The 26736-nt window shown below is 47.6% G+C and overlaps 1 protein-coding gene across 4 annotated transcripts in view; it reads left to right on the top strand.

Annotated features, from left to right (window-relative positions):
* Positions 1 to 26089, top strand: part of CAMKK1 (calcium/calmodulin dependent protein kinase kinase 1) — a 93421-nt gene extending 67332 nt beyond the window's left edge. For 3 of the 4 annotated variants that reach the window (XR_013226706.1, XR_013226707.1, XR_013226708.1), the window contains exons 10-17: positions 1962 to 2161; positions 3020 to 3073; positions 5331 to 5404; positions 11726 to 11813; positions 13042 to 13170; positions 13383 to 13486; positions 18018 to 18176; positions 21636 to 26089. Coding sequence is in view for 1 of the 4 variants with exons in the window: in XM_077311047.1 (XP_077167162.1) it covers positions 1962 to 2161; positions 3020 to 3073; positions 5331 to 5404; positions 11726 to 11813; positions 13042 to 13170; positions 13383 to 13486; positions 21636 to 21708 (722 nt within the window). In the remaining 3 variants the exon portion in view is untranslated. The remainder of the gene's footprint in view (positions 1 to 1961; positions 2162 to 3019; positions 3074 to 5330; positions 5405 to 11725; positions 11814 to 13041; positions 13171 to 13382; positions 13487 to 18017; positions 18177 to 21635) is intronic. The other variant, XM_077311047.1, reaches the window with a different exon arrangement.
* The last annotated feature ends 647 nt before the right edge of the window (positions 26090 to 26736 follow it).

Here is a 26736-nt window from a genome sequence, read left to right as displayed (position 1 = left end):
CTTGCTGTGCCAAATTCCAGCCGGGATCTTAAGCAAGGACGTTTGACACAGTCTAATTATTTGCTTATTGATATGCAGCTTAGAAAAGGCAAAGTAATTCTGGGCAGCCAAAAGCATTTCCAGGCAGGCCTGCCATTGCAGGGATCAAACATGAAGAGTCCTGAGTGGAACTGGGGAGGGGGGGGGTGCTCCAGGTTGCTGGCTACCAATGAATGAACTGGGGACATGCTGAGGTTATTCTGGGCAGCCATGTCACAGCTAACTGCCCTGGGCTTAGACTTAGATACAGATTTTCTGAGCTTGGAAATCCCTCTGTGTGGCTACTCAAGGAACCAGCTCTTTAGTTCCTTCTCCAAAACAAAGAAGAAGAATCATAGAATTGGAAGGGACCTCATGGGTCATCTAGTCCAACCCCCTGCACTATGCAGGACACTCATAACCCCATCGCTCATCCACGGTAACCTGCCGCCCCCTTGATCCTTCACAGAATCAGCCTCTCCATCAGATGGCTCTCCAGCCTCTGTTTTAAAATTTCCAAAGATGGAGAACCCACCACCTCCCGTGGAAGCCTGGTCCACTGAGAAACAGAAGAAGAGTTGGTTTTTATACCCCGCTTTTCACTCTTCAAAGGAGTCTCTAAGTGGCTTACAATCACCTTCCTTTCCTCTCCCCACAACAGATCCCCTGTGGAGCAGGTGGGGCTGAGAGAGAGCTTCTGACACGACTGCTCTATGAGAACAGCACGATCACGGCTGTGACTAGCCTGAGGTTGCCCAGCTGGCGGCATGTGGAGGAGCGGGGAATCAAACCCAGCTCACCAAATTAGAAGCCGCCGCTCTTAACCATTATACCACGCTGTCTCTTCTCCACCCGTGAAGGTAGATGAGCAGGGAGTCAGCAACAGCGGGCTACAACAGAAGCTATGGCAGGGTTTGCCGACACCTGCCACATCTCTGGCAACTCACACAGATAACATTTTAACCGGGCAGACTCCAAAGGCAAAATTCGAGACAGCAGTAACCCTGACCTGGATCGCCAAGCAAGTTCAGTCTCATCAGATTTTGGAAGCTAAGCAGGACCAACCCCAGCTAGTATTTGGATGGGAGACCAACAGAGATTTGGGTGGTAGTTCCTCCAAGGAACACCAGGGGTCAGGACACGGAGGCAGGCAATGGCAAAACCACCTCCGGACATCCCTTGCCTGGCCACCAGGCAGTCCTCGGATCACGCTACACCATACGTGCCATACGATAAATAAAGAATAACAAAGACAGCATTTTCCCAGGGCGAGATTCCAGAGAGTCCAGGCTGTCTCTAGTAAATACGGACAGATGGATTGTATGAATCAACCCTAAAGCGTTTGCATCCAAAGGCAGTCACCAAGCGGGGCGCGCACACATTTCAAATAAATAAATATCAAATGTTACATGAGGTTTGCCAACCGGTTACATAATTTTTGCCATGCGTTCCTTGCCTTCCTTTCTGCCGGTTCGGGAGCGCAGGCGGTCTCTTTGAGGGCTGTTACGAAGAACTTCACCGAATCAATCTTGTTTTCAGTTCTTGCTGGAATTGTGAGAGTAATGACAATTTAACCAAGCTTTCTGTTCGAAAAGGAAAGGCTGCCTCGAATATTGTTGATGTCCTTCCAGAATAAAAAAAAAATAACCATACCCTGGAAATACTTGAATTGGTTGGTGGCCTAGAAGGTACTTGAGTGGGTTGGGGGCCTAGGTTTGCCAACCTGGTTAAGGTCCCGCAGGACCCTGGTCTCCATTGTGTGTGGGCAATACTTAAGCGAAGCTACTCCATGCGGTTCTTAGGCCAGCTGTAGTTTGGTACGTTTGGGATCGTACCAACACATCCTGTCTTTATAGGATGCATTTGCAAGGCTCTGACTGGCAGCCGTAGTCCTAGTGAAGCCCCTTGTGAATGTTTCCTTCTCTCTTTTGTTGACTTCCCAGTGCATTACCAGAAGATCATCCACCGGGACATCAAGCCTTCCAACTTGCTTTTGGGAGACGACGGCCATGTCAAGATAGCCGATTTTGGCGTGAGCAATCAGTTTGAAGGGAACGATGCCCAGCTTTACAGCACTGCTGGGACACCGGCCTTCATGGCCCCCGAAGCGCTTTCAGACACCGGGAAGAGCTTCAGTGGAAAGGTAAGGGGAGATTATGCATTGGGGCTCTTGTGTGTGACAGGGGAGCCAGTTTGGTGTAGTGGTTAAGAGTGCGGACTTCTAATCTGGCATGCCAGGTTCGATTCTGCACTCCCCCACATGCAGCCAGCTGGGTGATCTTGGGCTCGCCACGGCACTGATAAAACTGTTCTGACCGAGCAGTGATATCAGGGCTCTCTCAGCCTCACCCACCCCACAGGGTGTCTGTTGTGGGGAGAGGAAAGGGAAGGCGACTGGAAGCCACTTTGAGACTCCTTCGGGTAGAGAAAAGTGGCATATAAGAACCAACTCTTCTCCTTCTTCAGTAATATCAGGGCTGTCTCTGCCTCACCTCCGTCAAAGGGTGTCTGTTGTGGGGAGAGGAAAGGGAGGGCGACTGTAAGCTGCTTTGAGCCTCCTTCGGGTAGACAAAAGCAGCATATAAGAACCAACTCTTCTTCTTCTCCTTCTTCTGAGCCTGCTTAGCTTCCAGGATCTGATGAGAGCAGGGTAGACTGAGCTATCAAGGGCTATCAGGACATGACATGCAAACTCTGTTATTCACACATACCCAGAGGAGATAACCGCTGGATGACTGCAGAAACTTCACGCTTTGAAGGGGTTAAAGACCCTAAGTGGGAGAGCCTCGTAAACGGGGGCAGAGGGCATGCACAGATATTTGTGTTCTGGACTTTGTGTTTTTTCATTGCAAGCCTGCCTTGAGCAGGGTTCTGAAGAAACGGCATAGAAGCGTTCTAAGCAAATAATAATATTTACAAGTGAAGATGTGTACACACGGATGCGTGCTCAGTCTTAAAATGGACCGTCGGTAAATCTACGAAATGCGCTTACTTATTTCAGGCGCTTGATGTCTGGGCCATGGGAATCACTCTGTACTGCTTCGTATATGGAAAGGTAAGATGGCTGCCCAAGAGGGGGATGTGCTAACGGGAAGAGGGGAGGAGTTATCTGAAGAAGTGAGCCGTGCCTTGCGGAAGCTCCTTCCCTGCCACACGTTTTGTTTAAAGACTTAAGTGCTACTGGATCTTCCTCTTTCCTGCTGCCTCAGCAGGATACTTTATTGACAAGACCTTTCAAATGTATTTCGGAATCACCCAAACGTAGGGAAGCCTATTTTGGTTTGGTTGTATGGCTTAGGTCAGTGGTCCCCAACCTTTTTTAGGCTGGGGACCGGCAGGGCATCGGGCCGCGGCCGCAGGGACCGCGCCCGCGCGGGCCGCGCCCACGCTTCGGGCCACGCCCGCGGGCCGCGCCCGCCGGCCGCACCCGCGAGCCGCGCCCGGCCGCACCCGCGAGCCGCGCCCGGCCGCGCCCGCCGGCCGCACCCGCGAGCTGCGCCCGCCGGCCGCACCCGCGAGCTGCGCCCGGCCGCGCCCGCAGATCACGCCGCACCCGCGGATCGGGCCGCGCGGGCGCGGCCTGCACGGGCGCGGCCCGGCCCTGATTCCCTCTCCCCGCCCTCCCGCAGTAAGTAGTTTCCCGGGCCGCAAGCTTGCGGCCGGGGAATTTTTTTACTGCGGGGGGGGGGGGGGGCGGGGAGAGGGAGCCGCGGCCCGGCGCCATGGCCTTTGCGGCCCGGCGCCGGGCCGCGGCCCGCAGGTTGGGGACCACTGGCTTAGGTCACCTGAAGGTTCAGGCGGTGAGCAAAGAGAGAATAACCTTTCCCGGAACATCCTTTCCTGGAATAGCTGTTCTGCCCTGTGAGCAAGGGAAACTGTGAGGGCTGAATTATATCTGAGAAATCAGATATAATCATAGAATCACAGAATCATAGAGTTGGAAGGGGCCATACAGGCCATCTAGTCCGACCCCCTACTCAACGCAGGATCAGCCCAAAGCATCCTAAAGCTAATCCTAATGACTCTTCAAGGACCACTTCAGTAATCCTGGAGCTCAGGCTTCAAAGAGAGAGCTGGGGAAGGCGATTGGTTGCCATGACAATGAATGGGGCCTGCAAAGCTACAGGAATCTTGGGGCCTGCAATGCTACAGGCTTCCATTCGGATAAGTAGTTCTTGTTCGCCCATGCTGAAGCTGTATGTGCATGCAAATTATGTGCCTTTTTCTTGTTGATACAATATGGTGGCCATGCTTATTGGCTGCTGGACTCATGGTACATGTGGATATTGCACCTGAAAAGGGTACAGGTCACAGGTCAGTTATGTTTTGCTGTAGACTTAGACCCAGTGTGATGTCATGGTTAAGATCAGTGGCCCTCTAAACTGGAGAACTGGGTTTGATTCCCTGCTCTTCTTCATGCAGAAGAGTGACCTTGGGTTAGTCACAGTTTTGTTTGGGATATTTTCACAGAGTAGCTTTCTGAGAGTTTTCTCAGCCCCACCTGCTCACTGGAAAGGAAGGGATGGCGATTGTAACCCGCTTTGAGACTCCTTTGGGTAGTGAAAAGCGGGGTATAAAAACCAACTCTTCTTAATTTTTTCGCGTCTCTTAAAATGTAAACGTATTGTTCCAACATGACATAACCATGGTTGATATCTACATGTACGAGAGTATGAAATTCTCAGGTTCACATGCTGACCTCCAGACCGGCACATGGCTCAAAAATCAAACATTTCCGCTTTCATAGTGAACTAAAATTTGCCATTTGGTCTGCATGACAATCTATGGTTTGCTCTCTTGCCTCCAACCCACCATTGAAATGAAGGTGTGTGAGTGGTCGACATGTGAACAGGCTCCAGCAATTCCCCATAAAAATTATACTGTCTTTTAGCAGAGTGGATGAGCCTCTTGTGGCGCAGGGTGGTAAAGCAGCTGACATGCTGTCTGAAGCTCTGACCATGAGGCTGGGAGTTCGATCCCAGCAGCCGGCTCAAGGTCGACTCAGCCTTCCATCCTCCCGAGGTCGGTAAAATGAGTACCCAGCTTGCTGGGGGGCAAACGGTAATGACTGGGGAAGGCACTGGCAAACCACCCCGTATTGAGTCTGCCGTGAAAACGCTAGAGGGCGTCACCCCAAGGGTCAGACATGACTCGGTGCTTGCACAGGGGATACCTATACCTTTACCTTGGCAGAATGCATAAGGTCCTTTTGAAGGATGCTTTGCCAACGTAAATTAGTTGTGTCACCAGACTCTAAGCAGCTACGAACGCAACGGACCGGCCGCTAGGGAAACCTTTGGTTTGTTTTGCAGTGTCCTTTTATCGATGAGTTCATCCTAGCGCTACACAACAAGATCAAGAACAAGCCTGTGGAATTCCCAGAACAGTAAGTAGCATTTGTATAGCGCTTTGCACAAAGAATTAGACCCACCACTCCATTACCCAAACAGGCCATAGGAGGAGATTTATATTTCTGAACAGATTGCCCACCCCATTAAAAAATTCTGGGTCGCTTGCCATCATGTAGGTCGGGCTATCTCAACCAGGGTTTCATGTAACCCTGGAATGGTTTCCGGAATGAGTGGGATATAGTTTGTTTTTGATATTCTTTTAAATTTGCTCAACATTCATTGGGCGATAGGGGCATGTCAACCCATCCCCCTTCCTCCCAAGATGGCCAATGATAGACCTGGAGGGGGTGGGAAGGGGAGGGGCCCTGGGTGGGCGTGTCCACAGCTCTGCTTCCTAACCATATTCTGCATGATTGTGCCACTTCTGGGGCTTCTTGAAGCTTGAAGAATGTTTCAGGGGTTTCTCAAGGGTAAAAAAGTTGAGAAGGGCTGATGTAGGTAAATAGCTGATCTAGAAAGACTTTTGTTAGAGATTTCACACACACACACACACACACACACACACACAGAGGGGGGATCCCCCCACCCCCACCCCCGAAAATTGTGTTTTGGGAAAGTGTGTTTTGCCCAAGAGTACGATTGTTCCCACTCAGGGCTAAACCAAGGCACAGAATTTCTGGCCTACTTGCATTCATTAGCTATTTGCATTGAAATGTAAGGATAATATCATATCACTTCCTAGTGGTGGGTGGATGGGAGGGAGCCCTTGGTGGGGAGGGGATGAATGGAATGTGATCCCAGCCAAAGCAGCATGCCTTCCGACAGCCCTGCGTTCCCAGTCGTCTTGGCACACTGCCCTGCTTGTATTATGATTCGCCGAAGACACAGTGGGTTTTGTTATCTTCCTCATTCATTTGTTCTCTCTAATGGGAGATCAATATAATCTCCCTTGTTCTGAGAAGGACCCGTGGGAATGATGGATGGAGTTTTCGTGTTATTCAAAAGGCCGTTGGGATAAAGCAGTAAATGAGTGGAAAATATTGCTATTTTTTAAAAAACCAATTTCCCTGCACAGTCAGAAATTCCAGAATCAGCCTGTTACGGAAGATCCTTTCCCTTGCGATAAGAAGAAAGTCTGGAAGCTCATAGCATCTTTTGTAAGACTTGGTTCTTTGCATGTATGCAAGCAGAGCATATTGGAATGAAGGCGTCTTCAACCCCATCGATTTGGGGGCTCTTAAACCTCTGGGTTGGAGATTTTGGGGGGATGACGTTTAGTGAGGGGAGCGACTTCTCCTAATATAGCCCCGTTAAACCTTTACGCTCCCAAGCTGCGAACCTCCTTGTGGCCCCTTGTCTGAAACTAGTATGCCAATCATCTACCAGGGCCTTCTCAGCCCTGGCCCCAGCCTTGTGGAACATTCTGCCAGCAGAGATGTGAGCCCTTGTGGATTTATTATGGTTCTGCTGGGCCTATAAAATTGAGTTGTTCTGCTGAGCTTATGGTTGATGGTGGGCACTTTCCATTGTTGGTCTCCTGGTCCACCCCACTCTTCCTCATGCAATTTTCATTTATTTATTTATATTTATATACCGCTGCTCTCATGAGCCTCTTGTGGCGCAGAGTGGTAAGGCAGCGATATGCTGTCTGGAGCTGTCTGCCCATGAGGTTGGGAGTTCAATCCCAGCAGCCGGCTCAAGGTTGACTCAGCCTTCCATCCTTCCGAGGTCGGTAAAATGAGTACCCAGCTTGCTGGGGGGTAAACGGTAATGACTGGGGAAGGCACTGGCAAACCACCCCGTATTGAGTCTGCCATGAAAACGCTAGAGGGCGTCACCCCAAGGGTCAGACATGACTCGGTGCTTGCACAGGGGATACCTTTACCTTTACCTTTACCGCTGCTCTCAAATATCTCGCGGCGGTTTACACAATCCATAAGTGCAATAAATCCCATAAAAACCCATTAAAACATAATTAAAGCCCAATACACAATATCAAGATGGCGGATAATAAATATATAACCCACTCCCCTCCCCTTCCGTTCAGCATGGGCCTGTCGTTATCTGGAAGCAAGGAACTCAGTTGGCTTCAGCTAGAGATCCCCAGCAGATCATGCCGGGAATCACTCTGCCTCCAACCCATGGATATACCCATGGATTGTTGTGTCTGTTTTGTTTTTGGTTTTTTAATTGAGTTGTCATTCGTTTTGTACTATTTGTTCTTGCCGGTCTTGTTAGCCACCCTCCTTCAGGTGATCGGTATCACAAAGCTGTAAGGCGAGGCCTGCTTACAGGTAGAAAGCTCACTGTGCACTTCAAGCCAAATGTCAGGACTGTGCACAACCTGATTTAAGAGTAGATAAAGGTTCATTTTGGAATGAACATACTTGATAGGAAAGAGGATAGGGAGAGATAAGTGCCGAACAGCGTCTCTAGCAGGGAAAGAGGGTGAGACAGAGTGTGACACTACCAAGAAGGGGAAATTGTCCTGAGACAGACATGGAATGGCACCGAACAGGAAAGAAGGAGATGACCTCATTAGACTCTCAAATTGTCTTCTAGCTGCTCCCTGCAGGGTCTCCGTCTCCTCTTTGTATCCCAGACAAGTGCGTTTTCCAACACTGCTCTCTTGGTTGCATAAGCATCCTCGATACAATTGGGAAGGAAATTTGGTCTCCTACCAAAACTGCCTCCAGACATTTTCGTGCCGGAAGCTGAAAATCCAAATTAACATAGGAAGTGTTGTGCCTGAACATTCTCCTGTCCCAAACTTCAGTGAAATTAATTCAGGGGGTGGTTTTTGACTTATGAAACCAAGTTGGGTTTTGATTTATGAAGACTTCGTAAATCGTTTATTTGCCTTTGAGTTTATTTGCCTAAATCGTTTATTTGCAATTCGTTTATTTGCCTTTGAGTTGCCGAAATGAAAGTGCACGAGAAAGAACATATTTCAGTAGGGCTTGCACTGCTATACAAAATAATTCTGGAACTGATATTTTTTTTAACAGTTGTGCAACAAAGAACTGGTGTTTTCTGGTTTATGTATGCACCAAAAGGGTCTTGAGGCAGCGCAGGAAGATAAAAGCAATTCGTTAAAATAATTGAGCAATAAAGAACGTGGAAACTATCTGGAGAAAGAAGTCATAATTCAATTTCGCCCTATAAATTGCAGGGAAAATTACCATCTAAAAGCATGTAATTTAGTTTAGCAGCAGTAAAAAACAGACAAGTTTCAACAAGGAATCAATCTCCTAATATACACAAAAAGCAGTCCCCTGTAGTTTGTGAGTGTGATTGCTTTTACCTGGGCCCTTAACATTCAACAGGCATGTGGTGAAATCATAGCTGCATGGCTTCATTGAGCCTAGCTTAGGGCTGCTGTGCTCCAGTTCCCCAAAACCTGCCTGATCTGCATGCCATGCAAACTGTTGGCTAATTATGTATGTCAAGAGACCCCTCACTCCTAGCATTATGATCCAGTTGCTTTATCGTATGTGTAACCAGGAGATCTGGGGGTTGTCTGGTTAAGAAGGTGGTTGGCCATTGCCTGCCTCTGTGTCACAACCCCCAGCATCCCTTGGAAGACCCCCATCCAAATTTTTGGTGGTCCCCCATCGAAATATTAGGCAGGGTGAATACTACCTGCCATTTTGCCTCTTCTCTTGGAATCAACAAGGGCTAGAGACATACTTCTCTTTAATAATGATTGCTAGGGAACGGCACAGCATGACATGCCCAGAATTCAGGCAAAATCCAAACTAGTGAACTTGCTATATTCCTTAGAATTAGGGTTACCAAAACTGTGTTGGGGGAATCTTGGAGCCTGGGGAGAGGAGGGTTTTGGGAGGGAAGGAACCTTAGGGGGGGGCAAACTGTGGCTCTCCAGATGTCCCTGGACTACAGTTACCATGAGTACCAGGGTATTTGTAGTCCAGAGCCACAGTTTGGCCAGCGCTGCCATAGAGTCTGCCTTACAAAGTACCCATTTTTTCCAGGGGAGACTAACCTCTGTGGTCTGGGATCAATTGTGGGAGAACTTCAAGGACCTATAAACTGAAGGAAGGAAAGAAGGAAGGAAGGAAGGAAGGAAGGAAGGAAGGAAGGAAGGAAGGAAGGAAGGAAGGAAGGAAGGAAGGAAGGAAGGAGGTTGACAACACTAGCCCCAAGCCTCTTTCTTTGCCATCTAGACACTTATTTCTTCATCTAATTCTCCCAGTCCCTATCCAGATTGGACGATCAACCAACTGGTTCTCTACTCTGCCATTTAGCCTAAGGGTAAGACACTTGCAGCCACTATTGACCATCTGAAGGTCAATAACTCTAGTCTGAAGCTAGGCCATTGTTCCTTTTGGGTTTGGGTAGACCTCAACATCTACCTCCCTCAAAATCAGAGGTAAGCGCCTCAGTTTGGAAGAGCAGCAAAGGGAAAGGGAGCTGACGTTTCCCTTTTGGTTGGTTTTGCCACTTTCCCTGATCCTAGGCGTGTTGCCCATAACCTCCAAACCATCTCACATTGGAGTTTATTAGTCATCTCGCCAGTGACTGTTCCCATCTGCCTCCACAGCGAGAGATTAACATTTAATGGGCTAACTGGGCTGCCACGAAGAACCTTTTCTCCTTCCTTCAAACATCTCCCGTGGCAGCCACTCTTGCTGCCTGACTTAGTTTGACTTCCTGGTGACCTCCTCTCCCCTTCTAAAAAGGCATTCTGCTCATTAGTCTGTGGAGAGGCAGAGAAGATGACTGTCTTGTTGATATTTAAACGAAGCCCATTAATTTGAAAAAGCCAGAAGGAGAAGTGCTGGTGGGCAGAGAGGGTGGGGAGGGAAGATAAAACTCCCTTAAATTAGGATTTACTGGACCGTCTCTACTACAAACCACCCACAGCCTCAGTGTTTTTATTACCAGGGGTTTGGAAATGGAGCGTCTTCTGCCATGGCTACGGAAGACACACACTCTTCTGTTTACTCGGGAGGCCTTAGAAACTGGCCCTGCGGTTGCCTCAGGGGAAATAAATCCAGTCAAAAACGGTTATTCTGCACGGTTGGAAGTCCGTGGGTCACGGCCCTTTGAGATTTATGCTGCAGAGCAACTGAGGCGGTCTGTGGTGTTTCAGATACAGTCGATGGGACTGATTTGCATTCCCAAGAATTCTGAGCAGGAGGTAGTCTGTTGAGGCATTCGCCTTCTCATTAGGAGAGAAATGGAGGCTTATAATTGTGCTCGGTGATAGATTATATATAGCAGCTGGTTCTGGGGGAAAATGTGACTGAGGTAAAGACCATAGAGAGCCATTGCCAGGTGGACCAGGGGACAGAGATGCCAGTCCCCAGGTACAACCTGGAGAGCCCTCAGTTTTACAGTTCATCTCCAGGCAACAGAGATCAGTTCCCCCGGAGAAAATGGCTACTTTGCAGGGTGGACTTCATAGTATTATACTCCACTGAGGTCTCTTCCTGCCTCAGATCCCACCCATTCCTCACTCCTCCCCCAAAGTCTTCAGGTATTTCCCAACCCACTGCAAGCAACCCTAGTTTGACTTGGAATAAGGTTGTTTCATGTGTTTCCGTTTCGGGATATTAATATTTACCAGGGTTGCCCAGTTGGTCTGCATGCCCACTGCATCTACCTGGTCATGCTTCCTGTGTGCGATTCTGCCCTACAATAAATAAATAAATATTGGGAGAGTGTTTTCTTTAGCATCCTGAAGTTTTAAATTGCAGGTATCTCCAGGTGAAGGATTTCAGGTAGCAGCTTTCTCTTTCCGAAATCCTAGAGAGCCTCTTTCTGTCACAGAGGATAGCCAATCAGGGTAGACCAGGGATGGCCAAACTGTGGCTCTCCAGATGTCCATGGACTACAATGACCATGAGCCCCTGCCAGCATGGTGCTGACAGGGTCACATGGTAGTTGTAGTCCCTGGACACATGGAGAGCCACAGTTTGGCCACCCCTGGAGTAGACTCTACTGGATGTTTGATGGATCAGTGGTTTGTCTCAGCCTTGCAGGGTTTTTTTAGGATTCTTCAGGAGTTTGGAGGAATAATATGGAATAAGAGATGCTTCCTGAGAATTTCAGCTTTTTCATTATTTTGACACATGAAGCTGTTTCACTTGGAATCAGACTATTCATGCATCAGGGTCGGCATTATCTAGTCAGACGCTTCAAGATTTCATTCAATGTCTTTAGCATCACCGACCCCCTAAGTTTTTTCACTGGAGATGGCAGGGATTGAACTTGTGACCCTCAGAAGACTAAGCAGATGCTTCATCACTGAGCCAAGGCCCCTACCCAAAACAAGCTGTTTAAAGTTTCTAGCTACTAATAGCCAAATATTTTGTGTTTCCATCTGCCAGGCCACAGGTCAGCAAAGCGCTCCAAGATCTGATTCTGAAGATGCTGGATAAAAACCCTGAAATGAGGATAACAATTCCTGACATTAAGGTAAGCTCAAATATTAGAGATTCACTCCTTTTTTTTTAAGTTGCTATCCTTCATGCTGAAAGTCTTGTCAGACTAGGACAGGGGTGGCCGAACTGTAGCTCTCCAGATGTTCATGAGCTACAATTACCATGAGCAATTACCCCTGATCCAGAACATCTCAGAACCACTGCTTAATTCTTTACACGGGCCAGGGAAACGTCTAAGAGTCTGCAGACCAAGAGACTGTGCAGACTTTAGTGTCAGCACTGTTCAGAACAGTAGAAAACATTACTCAGATGCAAAGTTTTTCTATTATTAATGTGCCCCCAAGTGGCAACACAGAGGAATAGCCATGGTGTCTTTCAGCACCATCCTAAGAAGGAGGGGCACCTTTTGACGCCTGTTGACTGCAGTGGATGCACAAAGGCATAACTCTGCTTAGGATAGCACCAAAAGTGCCATGGAGGCTTAAGCACATTCTTCATCAGGAAAGGGATGGATGCTGGAAGGAGCCCGAGTTCTGAACTGTCCCAAATGTTTGGCATCTAGGGTTTGAGGCCAGCGGGGGCAATAAACCAACCGCTTCAATAATTAAAAATAAACTAGTGAAGAAATGAATTATTCATGACAATCACAGACCACGTCAAAAGTTTATACGTTGCCAAAAACTTTACATTAAAAACCCAAATTTAATCCATTAGACCAATTTGTTTGACCTTAGAGGAGCCCCTGAAATAATTTTTCAGACTTTGAGGATCCCCAGAAGTGGGGCCAGCTGGCCACGCCTCCTTGTCACACCCACTGGAAGTGACATCATCACCCGCATTAAGAGGCAGGCTCAAGGAAGGCAGAAGGGGGAGAGACAGGAGGTGGTTTAAAATGGGAGTAGGCATACAGGCTTCCCTGATATTCTCTTCCCCCATCATTCCCTCCATGCAACAAGTACATTCATTTGACGGATTCCTCCAGAAGTTGATGTTGAAGGAAGGAAGGAAGGAAGGAAGGAAGGAAGGAAGGAAGGAAGGAAGGAAGGAAGGAAGGAAGGAAGGAAGGAAGGAAGGAAGGAAGGAAGATGCAATGTCCAGCATAGTGGAAGGAAGGAAGGAAGGAAGGAAGGAAGGAAGGAAGGAAGGAAGGAAGGAAGGAAGGAAGGAAGGAAGGAAGGAAGGAAGGAAGGAAGGAAGGAAGGAAGGGTACCACCCAAAGGTCCACGGGTCACACTCAAATGTGCTTGTGTTCCCCCATGCAGTTGCATCCTTGGGTGACCAAGTTTGGTGAAGATCCTCTTCCTCTAGAGGAGGAGCACTGCACGGTCGTGGAGGTAACCGAAGAAGAAGTCAAGAACTCTGTGAAGACAATCCCCAGTTTACCTGCCGTGGTATGTATTGATGCAGGTGCCTTGGAGGCAGTGCCACTCCCCAAAATGCTGGAGTTGCAAAAGATAGCAGAATGAATGAATGAATGAATGAATGAATGAATGAATGAATGAATGAATGAATGAATGAATGAATGAATGAAAGATTGTTCTCTCTGATTTATTTCTAATTCTTCCCCCCCCCCTTTTATTTTTTTTAAATTTCGTTCACCAAGATTTTAGTGAAAGCCATGCTGAGGAAACGATCTTTCTGCAACCCCTATGAAGTTCAAGCTAGGCGAGAAGAGAGGTCCATGTCGGCTCCGGGTGACTTCTTGATGTAAGTACGCCCTAAGTGGGAGGTCTCACGGTGCTCGGCTGTTATAATTTGTGTTCGTTCTGCTTGACGGAAAGACCCAACAGCCCGGCAATATTACTTCAGGAAGACAACACAACGATAAAACTTCTTCCAAACATTGTTGTTGTCAAATAGTTTCTGAATAGTAACCGGCAGTGGCTAAACAATACAACAATCGAAGTTGCACATAATTAGGATGGGAAAAGTCACCTGTTAGAGCAGAGGTTCTCAACCTTCCTAATGCCGCGACCCTTTAATACATTTCCTCATGTTGTGGTAACCCCCAACCCTAAAATTATGCAAGTGTTCTTTCACAGAAATTAAACCAAAACTGACCAATGGCGAGAAGATCCGTTGTTCATGATTGTATATAAATTGTGTTTTTCCCCCGGGGTTTCTCAGTTCAGTTCTGCCTCTTGTCCCACCATGCCGATCTCACTCTTTTCCGCTGCTCCAGATAGACAAACCCTCTATCTTGATCTACCCCACAAGGCTGTTGTGTAGATGGTGCCCCCCCCTGGCCAAGCTGCTTGCCCTACCACAACCTCTGTGAAAGGGTTGTTCAACCCCCAAAGGGGTCCTGACCCCCAGGTTGAGAACCATTGAGCCTGTTTTTCAGCAAAATGCCTTCTTTAAAGAATCATTGGCTGAAACCAAACCAGCTCAGAGCTCACACTGACTGCAAGGGCTCAAAGCTGGCTCCCAGGAGTAACAAGGCGACCAGATTTAGGCCGCTAGTAACACAGTTGTTTTCTTGCACCTTCTGGCCATTAGCTGATAAACAAGCTCTAACTGGTGGCTCTTTCATACCTAATTATGTATAACTTTGATTGTTGCATTGTTTAGCCATTGCTGGTTATTATTTGGAAACTATTTGACATGATTTGGAAAAAGTTTTCTCTTTGTGTTGGCTTACTGAAGTAATTTTACCATACCTCGTTCTTGCTGGGCTGCTTGATTCTGCGTTATCTACTGTTTTCTTTTTGTTTACGGAAAGACCGAGGCAGATGTAACAAAGGGAGGTTTTGCAGGAATGGATGAGGAAAGAACCATGAGAGGGCCACCGTGCCTCTGTGAAGGTTTGTTATGGAACACTTTGCTATTAGTTTAATTTAGTTTTTTTTTAAATAATAGTTTTAAAGCAGCTAGAGTACTCCTGTTTTGCCAGAACAGTTTTAACATGGCTAACCTTCCGGAACAATGTCGTCAAGAATATGAAAAAAGACAAGGGGGGGAGGGACAACATAGGCATGTTTAGTAACTTAATAATTTTGTAGCAACAAAAGAGAGGAAGTATTGAAATCATCACTGAAGAGAGTGAAGTCCTCCAGGGCGAGCAAAGATCACATAAACCATGTGGCTGTGTAACAACATTAAGGCTGAATTGTGAATACAACCCGGATAAGAAATCCCAAAGTGTTTTTGTGTCTCATTTTGATAAGGATATTCTTACGACGTTCGTGACACAGCTTCCTTTTTTTCTAAAAACACTCCCCGGCTACATCGGCCACCCCTCCCTTCCTCTCCAGCACCTTCTGAAGCAGAGCAAATTAACGATTGCAAATGTTGCGTTGATTTCCTCTCTCTCACAAGAAGGAATAATGACTTTCATGTTCCTCGGGAAGCAAATGAAGGGGGGAAAGGAAAGGCAATTAGAAATCCTTTCCAATTTTGTATTTAATTTGTTTAATTAGGTTGCTTAGAAGAAAATAATTGGAGGGTTTTATTCTCTCCCCCCCTTAAAAAGAATTGTGCCTGCCAAAATGAATGCCCCCCCTTCCTCACTGAGATTTCAGACACCCAGATTTGCTCTCTTCACACCTAGTACCGAATCCTAATTTCCTGAAAAAGACGTTCTCGTTTTTGGAAAGATGGAAAGGTCAGGACAATTTGCAGCCATCTTCTGCGGAAGGGGGATTGAGATCCAGGGCTGTTTCTCTGTCCAAGCCCCCCCCTAAGTACTGCTTGGAGTAGAAGAGGGGCAGGGATCAGTGGTGCCCAGCTACCAGTAGAGCAGGAAATGACATACCTAGTAGAAGGTATGGTGGAAGCCTAGAGGGTGTGGGGTACCTGCTTAGGACCACAGAATATAAGAACCAATCCTGGATAGAGATTCCCCTCTTTGGAATTTTGTGTGTGTGTGTGTGCAATTTGTTCTATTGGCCACACATCTGGACAAAATAACAGGTAGGCAGGCCAGAGAGCCCTGCCTCACAACTAGTGTTGCCAACCTCCAGGTGGTGGCTGGAGATCTCCCTGAATTCTAACTCCTCTCCAGGGCCCATTCCACACACATAGGATAATGTACTTTCATTGTGCTTTGGCAGCTGGATTCTCCTGTGCGGAACAGGAAAATCTACTTCTAAAGTGCATTGAGAGTGCATTATCTTTTGTGTGCAGAATGGGCCCAGGTTATAGAGAGCAGCTCCCCTGCTTTAAAAGATGGCCTCTGTGGTATTATAACCCACTGAAATGCCTCTTTGTCTTAAACCCTACTCTTTCGAGGGTCCACCCCCAACATCTCCAGCAATTTCCCATCCCAGACCTGGTGACCCTACACCCAGCGGCCAATTTCTGTCTTAATTCTGGAGCCCTTCTCTCCTACTCCCACTCCCCCCGCCTCTGATTTTTTTATTGCTTCGGCTCTGCGAAATGCTGACATTCCATCTCATCCATGCAATCTCATTACCAGTTTCCCCTCCCTCTTTCCTTTCTGCTTTGTTTTTGTTCTCTGCCTCTAGGCATGGTTTTCGCTTAACTTCATCTATATATTTGCATCCATCTTTAAGGTAACTGAGTGTCGTGTGCTCCTCCCAAGTGCCGTGGAGTGGTCCGTGCTCCCCTCCGTATTCGCGGGGCGTGTGTCTTAGCGAGAACCCCTCTCTCCCTTGCTCCCCTCCCCTAGAACCGTGGCTTTGTTGCAATAGATCCCTGTGTGTGGTGCCTGATATTGGGCTGTGAGGCAGTTTAGTAGTCGCATCCTTGTTTTGTTCTTCCTTCTTTCCCTCTTTAAATTGCATTGATTTCGGGGGGAGGGGCTATTATTGGGGGTGAGTTTCTCGGGAACAAGCCTGTGGGACCCCCGGAGCGATGGGATGGGATGGATTCTCAGACGGGATCTGCAAAGGGGTGTTCCCTGTTCAGATTCATAGTCCTCGAGAAAAGATATCTTGGCAATCCAAGGCAACAAGCTGATCCGTGGGCCAAACTTCATACGGTGTTTGGCGATCCATCGTTATGGCTCTCAGAGTGTGACCTAGCTGCAAAAAGAAGCTCGTGGGGAAGGTGTAGGACACCAGGGGTAGCCAAACTGCGGCCCGCCAGATGTCCATGGACTACAATTCCCATGAGCCCCTGCCAGCGTTGTAGTCCATGGACATCTGGAGGGCCGCAGTTTGACTACTGCTGGGGTAGGAGAATGGAAAAAGCATCTGTAGAGGCATCCGCTGGCACCCGTAGAGGCCTGCTGCCTGTCAGAACGGCCTAGAAAAAACTAGGGCAGGGGTGGCCAGACTGTAGCTCTCCAGCTGTCCATGGACTACAATTCCCATGAACCCCTGCCAGTTAACTGTAGCCCATGGACAGCTGTAGAGCCACAGTTTGGCCAGCCCTGGCCTAGAGTCAGCTGAGGAAGTGAATATCAAGAGTATTGTCCTCTACCGCCTCCTGCAGGCACCCTGCCAGCATGTGCTCATGGGTTTTGTAGTCTGTGGACATCTGGCGAGCCACCGTTTAGCAACCCTGCTCTATGGCATTGTCCCCCATTGAAGTCCCTGACCTCCACAGGCTCCATCCTCCAAATCTCTATGAGCTCCCCAATCTGGATTTGGCAACCCCAAGCCTACATCTACTATTGGTGGCCAGTGGAAGGGAAGAACATAAAAGCCCTGGTGTGTCCTCATTGTCCTCTTCAGAGGCCGGCTAGTATTCAGTGCGCTAACATGCCCCTTATTCAAGACTATAGACCACAGGTCCCCAGCCTTTTGGAGCCTGCAGGAACACTGAATTCTGACACAACATGGTGGGCACCAAGACAAAATGGCTGCCATAAAATGGCCGCCGCAGGAAGTGGAGCCAGACACGATCGGTGTTATGGTGGCAGCAGCAGCTGCTGTTGAAGTAACATTTTAACAAAACTGGCACAGCCAATCAACTCTCCCTATAATCGATCAGGAGCCTTGTGGGCCAAAAGTCCTACCTGGTTCCACTCACTTACCTGAAACACTCAACGGGCACCAGAAAAGCTGTCAGTGGGTGCTATGGAATCTGCAGGCACCACGTTGGGGAACCGAGTATGAATCATTTACGGAGGTCGGTAGCAGGCCCTGAGTTGGGTGCTGACTGTGTTGATGTCCCTGTGGTTGCTAGTGTTTGGAGTGGCTTTGAGAGGGAATCTGCTATCATGGTCAAAGTCAAGTTCCTCATTGACCCTACAGTGGGGTATATGGGGTGGGGGGTGGTTGGAACAATCGCTAAATTCATATCGCATCTTTCTTCCATCCTGGAACTCAAGACAGGAGGTCTCCCATCCAGGCACCGACGAGACCCAGACCTGCTTAGCTACAACAAGATGGTGGCATCAGGTGGTCCAGGCCTTCCAGACAGGATGGAGGTGATGCTGGCTTTGAAGGCTGAAGCCGTACATGAAATTGCTCCGTCTGCCCTAGATGGGGTTAGTTTCTTATTGACAGAGGGGTACTCTTGGACCTTGTCTTCCTGCTAGCTAAGCCATTTCGTGACATTGCTACGAAGTGCCTTCTTTCAGTTAACATCTTGTTGGCAGGAAGTGCCTGCAAGTCATGGCCAACTTATGGTGACCCCAGAGGGTTTTCAAGGCAAGAGAAGTTTAGAGGTGGTTGCCCTGCAGCCCTGGACTTCCTTGGTGGTCTCTATGATGGCCTTGTCCACTTCCCTTACTTAGAGGCAAGATGTTCCCTCCGTCCCTCTTTCCCTACTAGTCTGTTTTCTTCTTTCCTGAAGAACTTTGCCTGTCCCAACCTGTGTCAATATGATATTTTACTTCTGGTTTATCCCAGGAATCTGAGGATCCCCCTTAAACCACTGAAAATGGCACTTGAGATGTTTTGAAGTTCAAAATTAACAAATATTTTATTCAATACAGGGGGGAAAGGTCAGGTGAAATCAGGGGTGGAAATTTCTGAGGTAACTCAATATAGATAACTCTGAGGTAAAAGCAGTACATGGACAGACTTTAATTCTTGTGTTTCAGGCTAAAGAGAGTTTCTTAAGCTATTTAGAGGTATTTAAATCTTGAGAGGCTTTTCTTCCAGTGGTTTCCAAACACCTTAGTACAGTTTCTTTGAGTATTCCCTGACTCCTTTTGTTTCTAGAAGGCTGATATACTCTTTCCAGCACCCAAACCCCTTCTCTTGAAACACCAGCACTTGTTTTAAATTTTTAACTGACTTAAGATCTCCAGTTTCTAACTACACAGACCAGGGATTTTGTACCCTGTTTGACCGAGAAAGGAATTTTTTTCTCTCTCTAAAGAGTCTCCATCTCATAGCCCACTCACCCTTGCCAACATTCCCCAGTTCGCCCGTCTGTGTTAAACTGCCCTCAGTCAGGGCTGAATTCAGACTCTGTTAATTATTGAGTCTTTCCAGCCAGGACTGAAATCAGACTGAATCCTCCTCAGGATTCCAGTTCAGAAGTCTTTCTCTGCTCAGCAGATGCTAACCAAACAGATCTCTTGGAACAGCCTGTCACTCAAGGCTTTCTGTTTCAGTGAAGAATTAACCCTTCCTAGTCCTTCAGCTGTTTGTAGCGCACTTCCAAGCTTTATAAAAAGTGTACAGTCTCCTATCCAAGAACTAATCAGGACTGACCCTGCTTAACTTCCAGGATCTGATGAGACCAGGCAAGCCTGGGCCGCCCATGACAGGGGATTAACCTCTTACACATAGATTATCTTGCCTTCTAAACTTAACATGATCTGGCTTTGCTATGAGATGAGATTATTGCATTGTGCTTTACATGGGGCTGCCCTTCAAGAAAACCCAGAAACGTTCATTAGTGCAAAATGCAGGTTTGGGGGGTTAACAAAGCAAGTAGATTGGAACACATTATACTTGTTCACTAACAGCTGTAGCATGAAATTCAAGGCACTAGGACCCTTAAAGTCCTTCATACTCCAGGGGCCACGCATCTGGATGAACCTGAATCTGTGAACATAGCCATGGGCAGCCACCTTTTTGAGAATTCTTGATCAGCTTCTTTTTCCTTTTCTTTTTCACTGGCCGGCTCTCTGGAATTAGGTGGCCAGAGGAAAGGAGGAGTGCATCTCCATTCTGACTTTTAGAAGAGCCTGCAAAGAGGATATTTGTTATGTCTTTGTGTAAGAAGGGGGGTGCTGTTTGGGCAAGGAAGCTATTGAGGGATTGCTGTTTGGAGAGATAAGTAGACCAACAGCCCATCTCGATCAGAACAATAGTCTCCATCTCGTCCAGCATCTTGCCTCACACAGTGGCCAACCAGTTCCTCTGGAGGACCAACAACAAAGCATAAAGGCATAAATTGCTCTGTGCAAAGCAGTATTTCTTTTTGTCTGTCCTGAACCTACTTCCCATCAGTTTCATCGTATGCCCTCAAGCTTTAGTGTCTTGGGAGAGGGAGAAAAATTTCTCTTTGACAATTCTCTCCACTCCATGCATCATTTTATAAACCTCTATCATGCCCCCCCCCCTAGTGGCCTGTCTCCTAAACTAAAAAGTCCCGCACTCATCAGCTTTTCCTCATAGGGAAGATGTACTAGCTAGTAGCTCTGCCATGGTTTCTTTGAATTGTTTTGTGTTATTGCTAATATAATTATGCTTGGGTGTAGTTGTGTGTAAGGTATCTTGGTCCCCTTTTTGTGGGGAGAAAGGCTGGAGAAATGAGAGTCAATGTGGTACAGGGTAGGATTGTGACCTGGGTTCAAATCCTCTGTTTTGTCTGTGTGACTCTCCCTCTCAGCCTAATTTACTGAACACTTGCTGTATGATGAGTCTATACCCTCTGGAGCAGCCTGTTCTCTGCTAGCCCACAAGCCAGAAAGGTATCGAGATGTAGAAATACTGAAATACGGAAAACATCCATCCATTGGTAACGGTGCAAAAATATATCTCGCGGTGAAATGGCAGAGTCTGCCCCATAGGGCACTTTAGCATTCACACCTCTGTGTTTATGTGGGTGTATGCTAGAGGGAAGAAATATCCCTTGACCCACTTGGAGATTTAATCTCTACAAAATGCTGCAAGAGAATGAGCCCGCCCCCAAACAGTGACAGCATCAGCAATTCACGTTGATGATATTTTAACAAGAGTTCCCCTGAAATTATAGGGAAAGGGTCGGCCTTGATCTACCTGGCACAAGAAACCCCAAAAGCAGGGACTGTCCTTTGTAATGGGGAGACGGTTGGGGTGTATGAAGCTTGTGTTCCAGAACTGGCTTTTGAAGGAGTCTTCAAGCAAAAAAAAAAAATGCAAAAGCTTAGAATCACGGAATCATAGAGTTGGCAGGTACCACCAGGGTCATCTAATCCAATCCCCTGCACAGTGCAGGAAATCAGAACTATCTGCTTGTTAATGAAGATTTTTTTAAGACAAAGAGGTTAGAGAAAAATTCACACCAAAACTTTTTAAACAGGCATCCATAATGGGAGATCTGCATATGAGCAGCCTATCAATTTTAATATTTGCCAGGCAAATTTGAATAAGAAGAATCTCTTTAAACCATTTCCTCCAAACTTCATTTCAGGTTTAGAACGAAAGGGTTGTGTGAAGCCACTGTCAATTTGCCAGCAGTGCAAAACAGCACAACACAAACCCTTAACCCGGCTTGTCTTTTGGGCCTAGCTCTTCCTGCATCCTTTGAATGAAAGAAACAACTGGCTACTGCCTGAAAGCACCCTGTGTTTTTTAAAGTCAGAGCTGCAAAATTGCAGGCGGGGGGAAATGCTGCTGGCCATTCCAGTGGAAACGAACAACTTCGTCTCCCTCAAAGGCAAAGGTCCATCTAAATCTCAGAGATTTTATTTTCCTCCAGCTGTCCCATAAGCAGCCTCTTACTTAGCTTGCTGTTTTCATGCATCACATTTTTCTGTTTCTCTCCTTTGACCGGTTTCGTGCAGAAAGCAAGCAAGCGGAGATGTGATAAAGGACCCGGAACTCCCCGACGTTCACGAAGACGAGACAACATCCTGAAGCCCTCGGCCCGCCCCGGATCGAGACTTCAACTGCTGCTGTACCCATTGTGCTGCTGTCCTGCACGCCGTGCCGCCGCCTCAACCAAAGTTTGTAACTTGCAAAAAAGACAAAACAAAAAAAAACAGAAGAAGAAGAAGCAAAAGAAACAATAATAATCTTATACAATACAAGGAAAACCCCAGCTGGTACAAGCAGCAAGGTACACGGACTGGCTGTCTTGCCACGACTGGCTATTCCGCATTTGTTCCGTCGTAAGACTCTTGGGTGTTGTGTGCCTCCTCTTCTGTTTGTGCTTCACGTCGTGACGTGTGTCCAGCGTAGTTTGGTAGCTCGACTGAGAAATGCCTGTCTGTGTCGTAAACGGAGCCAAAATATTAGGGGCTGCTCGGCTAATGCCCCCGTACCTGTCGCAGTGGCAACTTTTCCCCATTTCCTCATCACGATAAAACTTTTACGCAATATGAGAAGTCAGATTTTAGAAATTGGATCCTCGATCCAGTTGAGGTGGATTATTTAAGTGCTTTGGAGAATGCGGGGCACAAAACTCTTTAGAGTCTTATGTTTCAAAATATCTCTTAGACTGTGTGTGGGATGGGGCCTACCCAACTGCATTGGGTCATGCCAGGTTTTATTTTTTATTTTTTATTTATGATTATGATTACATTTTTATACCGCTTGTCGAAATGGCAGGGCGTATGCCAACAATTACAGCTTCATGACAGAACATAGTCAAGCAGGGGAATGAAATGATCTGGGCACTCTACAATCGCAACTCAAAGGCCAGAGGCAAAAAACATCCTGTCCCCCCGGCCATCTTGGTGTCAATGTCCTTTCCTTTACAAGATCGTGGATCTTTGGATGTAAGATGGATCAGGGTCATCCAAGGAGGGGGGTTAACCCTTTGGCTCCTGCTCAGCTAATAGGAACTAGACTTCCCACTCCACTCTTAGAATTTTAAAGGGGGGGGGGAAGCCCTTTCCTTTAAAATACAGAACAGCTGCAAGGAGAGATGAGCTTTAACAGTGAAACCCAGCAGGGGTTGAAGGGTGGAACTGGATTTGGAATTCCCTCTCCCTTCCTCATGCAGCCCAAATCTGGAGTGAGTCTGTACGCTTGTGCAGTTCGTCTTTTGCAGACTGACGTGGATCCATAATCTCGGGGATGTGGGTCTGCACCCTTACCAGAAGTCTGGCAGGTCCTCCGAAGGGGCTAGTGATGTATTCTAGAGGAGCTCACACCTGTTTTGGGGGATCTTCCCAGAATTGACCTAAGGATACTACTGAATTTCACAGCCTTGGCTCAAAAGTCCCCCTTTCCAATTTTGCTGCTTCCTGGAGCAAACGGAACTTACAAGTCTGTCTTTTCTTCTTCCGTCTTTTTTGCATCAATCGTGGTGCTGCACAACATGAAACTGGCATGAAAGAAGCAAACTGGAAACATTAGCAATGAAAATAGGCCACAGTGAGAAAACAGAAAGGGGGGGAAGAACTGGAAAAGGGCACATTTGTATATCTGTCTGTGCTGATCAGAGCCAGGATGAGCAACCTGCAAAGCAAGCTTTCGACAAACTTGGAATCCATCAGACAAACTTACATCAGTCACGCAGTTAGTAGAGCAAGAGGAAGACTTACTACCACCCTGGATTGACGTGTTAGTAGGAAATTACTTCTGTCTCTAAAGAAATTCAGCAGATGGAGTGCACACTGCATAGATTGTGTGCCGTTGTGTTTTGAGAATACATATACGCAGCGTGTCGAAGCGGGTCTACTCAGAAGCAAGTCCTGTTTTATGTAAAGGGGACCAAAGGCAAGAGCTGCAATTAGTAGTGCCAGGAGCCAGCTTGGACTAGTGGCTAAGACTGGAGGCTGCTAATTAGGACTACCCGGTTTAATTCCCCATTCCTCCTCCACACGCAACCAGCTAGGTAACCTTGAGCTGTCCGAGTTCCTCTCAAAGCTTTCTCAGCCCCAACTGCCTCACAGGGTGTCTATTGTGGGGAGAGGAAGGGAGGGTGATTGTTGGCCACTTCATGTCATCCTTCATGGGTACAACCCCCCCCCCCCAGCTCTCTCCAGCTCCTCTTAAAAGCACTGGGCCTGTGGCTGATTCACAGTGCTGCGAAACAGCTGTATAAAAAGCACAGCTGATAAAGGCAGAATGATGTGATAAATAGTTCCAGGAGGCATGACGCCCATCCAAGGAGCAGGAATGCCCTTCCTGTGCTTCTACGTAGTTTGGGAATGATAATCTGCTTTTTATGCAGAAATAGGCATAGGATGGTAATCTAAGCAGCGCAATCCTAAACAGAGCTACACTCTTCTAAGCCTATTGGAGCGGATGACTTAAAAGAGCACAACTCCACTTGGGATTGCTCTGTAAGGATCACCGATGCCAGCCGTCACCTGAATTCCATTTCCTCCAGCAAGCAACCCCATTCCATCACTCGGGTGTAATCTTTAGATCTTTCAAAGACCCTTCCAGGAATTAGACAAGGGAGTTGGGAATCACTGAAACATCTCTGCAGAACGAATGCTCAGGAAGAACTCCTGCCCCCCTGTCAAAAATGATTGCTTGCGTGGGTTTTCTGAAAGGCTGGCAGGAGCCGTGCTCATTGGCGTGAAAAAGGAAGGGAAAGATTAAAGGAGACAGGTTGCTTCTAAAAGAGCAGCAAGCGCCCTTTTATCTGTGCCCAAATGCGCCCTCTTTTATAAACACTGTTGAGCTGCAAAGATAGATCAAAGGGCTAACGGGATAGTGCCGTTAAATCAGGTCGTACTTTGTACTGGCCTCGACCTTGAAAGCTGGAATTGGCACCGAAACATTATCGACTCCTTGAGTAGACTTCTACGTGGAGATCCTTGATGAGTTGATGGAATGGTCACCAATTTCCAAGAAGACCAGCAGTCAAGCAGGGGATTTTGACTTCGAAACAACCCAGTCTCTTCCTAAAGGTAAAGGTATCCCCTGTGCAAGCACCGGGTCATGTCTGACCCTTGGGGTGACGCCCTCCAGCGTTTTCATGGCAGACTCAATACGGGGTGGTTTGCCAGTGCCTTCCCCAGTCATTACCGTACTCATTTTACCGACCTCGGAAGGATGGAAGGCTGAGTCAACCTTGAACCAGCTGCTGGGATCGAACTCCCAACCTCATGGGCAGACAGCTTCAGACAGCATGTCGCTGCCTTACCACTCTGCGCCACAAGAGGCTCTTAGTCTCTTCCTATAATGTTGCTAAAAATGAAAGCCTTTCTCCTGTTGAATCAAATTGTTCCTGTCTGGGGTATTTCATGATATGACCACTCAGCCCTGTATTTCTAAAAGAAGCACAGAACGGCTCCAGGTTTCAGGTACGAGAAGCAAACAACCTAGAGAAGCCAGCACCCAACCCTTCCTCTCCCCACAACAGAGACCCTGTGAGGTAGGTGGGGCTGAGAGAGCTCTGACAGGATTGCTCTGTGAGAGCAGCACTATCAGGGCTGTGATGAGCCCAAGGTCACCCAGCTGGCTGCATGTGGAAGAGGGAATTGAACCCGGCTTGCCAGATTAGAAGCCATGAATTCCGCTACTTATCCAAGCTCCTTATTCAATGGTAGGACAAGTGTATGGCCCAGTTTTCATTGCAGATCCACGGGAGAGCCTGTGAAATTGACCACTAGAAGTTCAGTTCTGAGCCTAAAGAGAGCTCTGCTCAGCACCCTGGAGAGCGGCTTCCCATCGGACTGAGAAGTGCAGAACAAAGGATCAATCCTCGGCCACCAAATTCCACCCTGGCAGCGGTTTGTCGTTCACGCCAGGGCAAAAGGGCCCAAACTTCAACGCCCAACATCTCCATCCGGAGACAAGTTTGGAAAAGTCTCCTTCCCAAGACTCTAGCAAACCTCTAGTAGCTAGAGGAGTAGACCAAGGGGTGCTTATTGGAGCTGTGCTGAGCGGTTCCATTCCCTGAAGTTTCGCTGTTTGGATTGTTATGCCGCTGAGCCATCTCATAGGCCTGACTCAGCGTTCTGAGCCTCTTGAAGGCAAGGTGTGCTTTCGGCTCAGGCTGGCAGAAGCCGTAGTCTAAAACGTTTAAAAAACAATGACCTGTCCAATGCGAACTCCCCCAAAGGGACCATCAGCATCCCCCAGTACTTTTGGGAACGTTTGAGGCAAGGGCAGCGTGCTGTCCTAACAAGCAACAACAGAAGCTTCTGGAAATGTCAAGTCGGTGGTAGATTCCTGCTTCCAGCCTTGACATGACCCCTTCGAAAAGGACCTCAGGTGGAAAATGTTGAGAAAAGTCCTTTTTCTTGGCCTCGGATTCGGGATTGCTACCAGGTCAGTCTAAAGCAGGGGTAGTCAAACTGCGGCCCTCCAGATGTCCATGGACTACAATTCCCAGAAGCCCCTGCCAGCAAATGCTGGCAGGGGCTTCTGGGAATTGTAGTCCATGGACATCTGGAGGGCCGCAGTTTGACTACCCCTGGTCTAAAGGAACTTCCAACATTCCTGGGAATCGAAGACTTCCTGATCTGAGTGCTTCTACAAGCTTCAGATATTAAACCAACGATTCCTCTGGTGCCTGGAGGCGCATTCTTCTAACCACTGGCAGCAGTGTGCGAACAAAACACCCCCTCCGCTCATGCACACTGATCAGTTCTTGGTGCGCTGGAGTTTCATGGAAGTTTGGACTGCAGTGGAGAAGTGAGTCGGGGTGTGTAGGAAGTGCATGTTCATAGGCCATTATGGGATATCTTCAAGGCCACATTCATTTATCCCGGACATTGTAATAGTGCCTTAATTTAAAAGTTAAGATGCCCCACTGTGTTGAGAACCACAATGAATTCAGATTGTTCCCCCCTCTGATTTTGGGGAGGGGATGTTTGCTGCTCCGTAGGCACTTCCCCCCCAAAAAAAGTAATATGCTTAATGTGTGCATGTGTGACACTACTTTTTGTCTGTTGCTGTGTTTGTTGTAAAGAGAAATCAATCTGTCTGTACATTGTATGGAAACCCAAGGCATGATACTCGGCCCGGCCCCTCCCA

This window comes from Paroedura picta, chromosome 15 (genome assembly GCF_049243985.1).
Source record: "Paroedura picta isolate Pp20150507F chromosome 15, Ppicta_v3.0, whole genome shotgun sequence".
Taxonomy (NCBI): Eukaryota; Metazoa; Chordata; class Lepidosauria; order Squamata; family Gekkonidae; genus Paroedura; species Paroedura picta.
Note: the sequence above shows the minus strand (reverse complement) of the source record. Positions and strands in the feature narration are given on the sequence as shown.